The sequence below is a fragment of the Carya illinoinensis genome, chromosome 3, assembly GCF_018687715.1.
Source record: "Carya illinoinensis cultivar Pawnee chromosome 3, C.illinoinensisPawnee_v1, whole genome shotgun sequence".
Classification (NCBI taxonomy): Eukaryota; Viridiplantae; Streptophyta; class Magnoliopsida; order Fagales; family Juglandaceae; genus Carya; species Carya illinoinensis.
The window spans coordinates 11,677,773-11,684,978 of record NC_056754.1 but is presented as its reverse complement, the minus strand read 5'-3'; the positions used below and the strand labels follow the sequence as shown (position 1 = coordinate 11,684,978).

General features: G+C 41.7%; 1 protein-coding gene across 1 annotated transcript; it reads left to right on the top strand.

The window, feature by feature from the left end:
• Window positions 1-618: 618 nt before the first annotated feature.
• On the top strand, window positions 619-1,159 carry LOC122303887 (UDP-glycosyltransferase 71A15-like). Its single transcript, XM_043115880.1, has one exon. The coding sequence runs from the start codon at window positions 630-632 to the stop codon at window positions 918-920; it is 291 nt and encodes a 96-aa protein (XP_042971814.1). The 5' UTR covers window positions 619-629; the 3' UTR covers window positions 921-1,159.
• The last annotated feature ends 6,047 nt before the right edge of the window (window positions 1,160-7,206 follow it).

Genomic DNA, 7,206 nt, shown 5'->3' with positions numbered 1-7,206 from the left:
GATTTCACTTTATACGTGAAATATTAGAAGAAGATGACATCAAACTTCAGAAGATTGGCACTGAAGATAATCCAGCAGATATGTTGACGAAAGTCGTCACAGAGATCAAGTTCCAACACTGTTTGGACTTGATCAGTATTGTACACTGCTGAGCACCGTCGGGTGCATTGGAGCGTATTCGATAACAGAAGTCTCTCATATCAAAGAAAGAGATGTATTCATTTGAAAAATGAATCAATTTGCAAGCAGCATGGTATGGCACACTTGGGTGGAGGGTGTGATTGTTGAAAGCCACCCAAGTGGCCTGCTGCACCGAACGCACATGCACCGTTCGGTGCTTTATTTTTATTAGGCGCCTCCTTTATTTTTAGTAGCAAATTGCTGCACCCAAATCAGCTAGCAATTTGTTGAGGAGAACTTCTCCTATAAATAGGAGAGTTCTGATTTGCAGATGAGACAGTGGGTGAAGAGAGAAAGAGGAACGTGAGAGAGAGAAATAGAATTTTGTAAAGTGTTTTGTAAATCTCGTACAAATTCTATAAAAAAGGCTCCAGTGGACGTAAGCAATTTGCTAAACCACTTTAAAATTGTCTTGTGTGATTTTTGGACAGGCCGGAGGCACAACATCGATGGCCGCATGGCCAACGTACGCAGAACAGCAATTAAATGCATTCCAGATGGTGAGGGATCTGGGGCTGGCAGTGGACTTGAAGATGGATTACAGGCGCGATGGTGAGCTTGTGATGGCTAGGAAGATAGAGCAATCGGTGAAATGCTTGATGGAACCAGATATCGAGGCGAGGAAGAGGGTGAAAGAGATGAGCGAGAATAGCAGAAAGGCTGTGATGGAGGGTGGATCTTGGCATTCTTCACTTGGACGGTTGATCGAGGCTTTGTTGCTGTCGCCTGTCGGCAAATAATGTAGAGCCTGGAAGGGAAAATAAATATGTGCGAGCGTGTGATTCGATGAAAAATGCATGGATGTTTTCGTGTTTCAAGGATTGAGTTTTGTTGCTTCTGTGCATCATGAAAATGGTGCTGTTAAAGCTATTATATACCGTAAGTTTAGCATGATAATGGATTAAACATTTTTCTTTCAAGTTTCAGTTGGATGCAGCTAACGGATCATGAAAGTCTACTGCAGATGTTGGAGTTTCGCAAGATGATCTCTGAATTCTTAGATTAAAAAAAGTGAAAAAAAAATACAAGAGTATGTTGATTGGGTATAATCTAGAAAATGTCTCAGATCCTAGTAAGATTTTATCGGTTCATCGGCCAGCCAAGCGAACACCATCTGTAGCAATTTTGTGTTTTTCATTTTTTGGCAATTAAGATTATATACAACACAAAGCACAGTAAAACTCCGTAAAAGTCTGACCCACCCACAGATTTGGGTTAATTATATCGCTAAAGTAAAAAATAAATAAATAAAATAAAATAAAATAAAGACACCGGCATTCTTGTACCTATCATACACGAGCAAATTTTAGAGATTTTTTTTTTTAAGATTTTAATTTCAATACTTTCTTTGATAAAATCTAAGGTCTCGTTTGGTTATATAATTTATATAAAATAAAACGAGATTTTTTAATACTAACGAGATTTTTTAATTAAGATGAGATGAAATAATTTGTTAAAAATATGTGTTTGGATAGTATGATGAGATAAGATAGTTTTTACTTTTTATAATTTAAAAAATGTGTAGATCCCAAGGTTTGGAGGGAATCCGTTCATTTAAGATTTTGCACTAGTAATTTACTGTTCACTTACTGTTTCTGTCAATTGTGCACTGTTCATTTACTATTTTGTACTATTCACTTATTTTTCTATTGATTTTATACTATTCATTTACTGTTTTGTACTGTTCACTGTTAGTTTTACACTATTTTACTTATTGTTTATTTTAGTGAATATTTTTTAAATTTAGAAACGAAATACACCGTTTGAATAGACAATGCCTTTGCATCGTACAACTCCAAATGAGATAAAAGTATCTCATCTAGCTAACCAAACTGGGTCTTAATTTGTTAAAATCTTATTCTTTACAAAAGGGGTTGAGAAAGAAAAACCTCCACTGCTCGTGGTGGGAAATTTTTCCTTTTTGAGAGATCCCTTTAGAGCACTACATTCAGCTCTTTATGTGACGCTCCCAAATCCCCACGTACAGACACGGAAAAATCAAGACGTCCGGATGATGATATCACGGGTCACCATCTTATCGACGAGTACCAAGTGTGTGCATAAGCAACGAATCTGCATGAAGAAACATGCAGCAAAAAGCAAAAGTTGAAAACATACAAATCTGTTCAAATCTGTTCAATACAAATCTGTTCAAATCTGTTCAATACAAATCTCATCTAGCTAAGTACCAGAATTTTTCTTGTTTAATACAAATCTGTTCAAAACATACATAATAAAATATTACATAACATAAATATATTTTCAAAGCCGAATACAAAGCATAACCCATCTCAGAACTCTGACGGAGCCGCATCCTCGGGCTCAGCCTCCTCCTCCTCCTCAAACTTTACACCAAAATCCACGGAACCAAACATGGTGCCACGGGTAAGTAAAATCCAAACACCACTAGATAAAAACATATAAAACTCAAACAACATGCATGAAAGGAAAACCAATGCACATGTCCCATAAAACCATATTTTTCCACGCACGCCAAAAACCAATTTGGCCCAAAAATATATCGCTTAAAACCAAGCCTCGCCATTATCCCAGATAATGGCCCAAACCACCATTTTCCCAGAAAATAGATCAAAAGCCTCAAAACCAAACCTCGCCATTTTTCCAGAAAATGGCCCATATCCGAAAACCATAAAAACGATCCAATTATGCATGCACCATGATCTCCCCTAGGGATCATCCGCACACCCTAGCTCTGTGCCACACCGCAGGTAACGACTACGCGTGTGACACCTAAATGAGCAATGCCCAGACTCGCGCCCAACGTGTGCCTGGCCAGGCCATCCTCTAGTCCCCGCCACTCTAGGGACCATGGAGTCGCCACGACAACGTTACCGTATCGTGCGATCCGGTCATCACCCTGCGACAACCCAGGGGATGTCACTCAATATTATCCACTCCCGAGTGACCAGAAGAGCTCCACCGAGATAATAACCCATCCCGGCTTGGGCTCGTGAGACTCATACACCCGAAATTCATTTACGCCAACAAAACATGATTTTCACACTTCAAATAAAATGCACATGTATGCAATATGTAACGCATGCCTCATGGTACAAATAACCAAGCAATCACAAATAGTCAAAACCAAGCACTCCATCCTCAATCCATCCGACCCCCGAACTCCTCGGATTCAGTCCGGAATCAACCAACCAACAGATAAATATTTAATGTAAGAACAAAATATATTTAAATCTAAAAGTAGAGTTTGGAAAATACTTACAGTGCTATATGGTATTTTTCGAAAGCTCGCGGCGTTGCAAACGGTGGAAGAAAAGTAACGTAACAGTGAAATTTCACTGTGGCCGTGGGTTGTAAAATACCCACTTTTGAACGGGGACAAACCAAGGCTCGGGATTGATAGGGAATGGCCTAGGGATGTTTATGAAGCTAGTGGAAGTGAAGTTTGGCCGTGGGTGGCGACGAAAATGGCGGTAGGAGGCCAAAATACCCAAATCGGAGAGTTAGCTCGTGGGGACTGTTCCGGCGATGGATTGAGGTCGGAAATGGGCGGGTTAGGACGGCAAGGAGTTGGTGATGAAGTGGTGAAGAGGTGGTGGCTGGATGTGGAGCTACGGCGGCAAATCGGGGCTAAAACCATGCGGCTTGATGGTGACTTTCCGGCTAAACGGTAGCACGGTTGGGGATGAAAGTTGGTGGGGTGGTTCACTGGAGGGAGGGGAAGAGATTGGTGATGGTGGTGAGGCTCACGGCACCGGCGAGCGGCGGTACTGGGTGGCTGGGAGCTTCGGCATGAAGGAGAGGAGAGAGAGAGAGAAATCGCACAGGGGGTTGACGCACGGGAAGAAAGGGAGGAAAAAAAAGAAAGAAAAAGAAAGAAAAGAGAAAAAGAGAAAAGGGAAAAGAGAAAAGAAAAGATGGAGGAAAGAAATGAGGTCCAGTTCTTACTCCAGAAACCGAAACTGATCAGCTGAAAACGATTTTAAAAACCGTAAAACGACTAAATAAATTAAACACAACATCAAATAAATTAAAACCAATTTAAAACACAATAATTTAAAATAAATAAACCAATATATTAATTAAATTAAAAAAAAAACCCTTCAGTGAAAATACACGTAAAAGCAGGTCATCACATCCTCTCTCCCTTAAAAACAAATTTCGTTCTCGAAATTTGCAAAATCAAACACCAACTTGAAACAAGTCACATAAAACCACATGCGACCAAGATTAAGAGACGTACCGTCTTTTACTCGAACAAGTATGGGTACTGCTCCCTCATGTCAGCTACTCTCTCCTAAGAGAAATCTTGAGCTAACGGATCTCCTCATGCCACCTTAACCAAAGGTATCGTCTTGGACCTCAACTGTTGCTCTTTCCAATCCATGATCTGAGACGGAACAACCTCATAAGTAGGGTCTGGTTGCAACTGAATACTCTCTGGGTCGACAAAGCGCGGCTCTTGTTGTCCAAAGCTCTTCTTCAAGGATGATACGTGGAAGACATCATGAATATCCCCAAAATATTCTGGCAAAGCAACTCTATAAGCGACGGATCCTACCTTCTCCAGAATCTGAAAAGGGCCGACTTGCCTCGGATCTAGTTTCCTCTTCTTACCAAAACGCTTAACTCCTTTCATGGGAGAGACTTTGAGATAAACCCAATCACCTTCTTCAAAAGATAACTCTCTCCTCCTGGTATCACCGTAGCTTTTCTGATGACTCTGACCTACCCCATTTTATCCCTGATGATCCGAACTTGGCTTTGCATTTCTCGAATTATTTCGGGGCCAATTATCCTACTCTCCCCGACTTCATCCCAACACAAAGGCGATCTGCACTTCCTCCCATAAAGAGCTTCAGAAGGAGCCATCTGAATGGTTGCATGGAAACTGTTATTATATGCAAACTCTATGAGCGGCAAGTGGTTTTCCCAACTCCCTTGAAATTCCATGACACATGCTCGCAACATGTCTTCAAGGGTCTGAATGGTGCGCTCTGATTGGCAGTCCGTCTGCAGGTGATATGCAGTACTGAACTTCAACCTAGTACCCAATGCTGCCTGCAAACTCTTCCAGAACTGAGACATGAACCTTGGGTCCCGATCCGACACAATACTCTTCGGTATACCATGCAACCGCACTATCTCTTTCACGTACAAGTGTGTCAACTTACCCAAAGAATCAGTATTATTAATAGGCAAGAAATGAGCACTCTTCGTTCACCGGTCAACAATCACCCAAACAGAATTTTTTCCACTAGGCGTCCTCGACAAGCCCACTACAAAATCTATCGTGATGTCATTCCATTTCCACTCAGGAATAAGGAGGGGTTGGAGCATACCTGCGGGTCTTTGATGCTCGGCCTTGACTTGACGGCATGTGTGCCATTTCTCAACATACAAGGTGATATCCCTCTTCATTCCATCCCACCAATAATTTTTCTTCAAGTCCCGGTACATCTTTGTACTGCCGGAATGAACTGAATAAGGGGCCGCATGAGCTTCTGCCATGATCCGCTCCTTGAATTCTAAATCTTTGGGGACCACCCTACGATCTCAAAACCGAAGAATTCCATCTTTATCCATACTATAGTGCAACGGCCCTCGAGATTTTCTGACTCTTTTTCTGATATCCAACAGTTTCAGATCCTTCCTTTGAAGGGTCTTCAATTCCTCAAAATCAGTTACCCGAATATCAAGAACTGAAGATAAAATCTCTTCTTGCTGTGAACTTTCAATAAGGAGCCTTCTCATCCCATAAAGCAAAAAATCCAATTCTGACGACTCGGCTTTATCTTCCAAGTGTGATTTTCGGCTCAAAGCATCAGCAACTATATTTACCTTCCCCAGATGATACTTGATCTCGCACTGGTAGTCACTGATTAACTCCAGCCATCACCTCTGCCTCATGTTCAGATTCTTCTGGGAAAACAAGTGCTTCAAGCTCTTGTGATCGGTGTATACCTCGCAAGCTTCCCCATACAAAAAGTGTCGCCAGATCTTAAGAGCAAAAACAATGGCAGCCAATTCCAATTCGTACGTCGGATAATTCTTCTCATGGTCCTTTAGCTGAGGTGATGCATAAGCAACAACCCGTCCTTCCTGCATAAGGACACAACCCAATTCGAATTTAGACCCATCGCTGAAGACTACGAATGGCTTATGCGGTTCTGGGAGCGCTAACACTGGTGCCGTTGTCAACCTATTTTTCAATTCTTGGAAGCTTCTCTCACACTTATCTGACCAAACAAAATCTGCATTCTTTCTAGTCAAAGCTGTGAGAGGTCCGGATAGGCGAGCAAATCCTTCCACAAATCTTCGGTAATATCCGGCAAGTCCCAAGAAACTTCGGATCTCGCGCACTGTTGTTGGATGTTGACATGACAAAATGGCTTTCACCTTACTAGGATCAACAGCCACTCCGTCTCGAGAAATCACATGCCCAAGAAATCTGACTTCCTCCAACCAGAATTCACACTTGCTGAGCTTGGCATACAACTGGTGTTCTCTTAATTTTCCAAGAACTAGACGAAGATGATACACATGCTCTTCAACATCTCGGGAATAAATCAGAATATCATCAATGAATACTACCACAAAGGAATCCAAATAAGGCCTAAATACCCATTCATTAAATCCATGAAAGCAGTAGGGGCATTGGCTAATCCAAACGGCATCACCTTAAATTCATAATGCCCATATCTCGACCTGATAGCAGTTTTGGACACATCCTTGTCTCTTATCCTCAACTGGTAGTATCCCGACCTCAGATCAATCTTCGAGAACACAGCTGCTCCTTGAAGCTGATCAAATAAATTATCGATCCGTGGGAAAGGATATTTATTCTTGATGGTCACCTTATTTAATTCCCGATAATCAATGCACATACGGAGGATTCCATCTTTCTTTTTAACAAACAGAACTGGCTCACCCCACGGCGAAGTACTAGGCTGAATGAACCCCTTATCTACCAGCTCTTGCAACTGAGTCTTCAATTCTTTTAATTCAGCCGGTGCCATGCGGTAAGGAGCTTTATGTACAGGAGCC

Excerpts from the sequence above, each read along its gene's own strand:
- LOC122303887 (XM_043115880.1), top strand. The coding sequence starts at position 630 with ATGGCCGCATGGCCAACGTACGCAGAACAGCAATTAAATGCATTCCAG.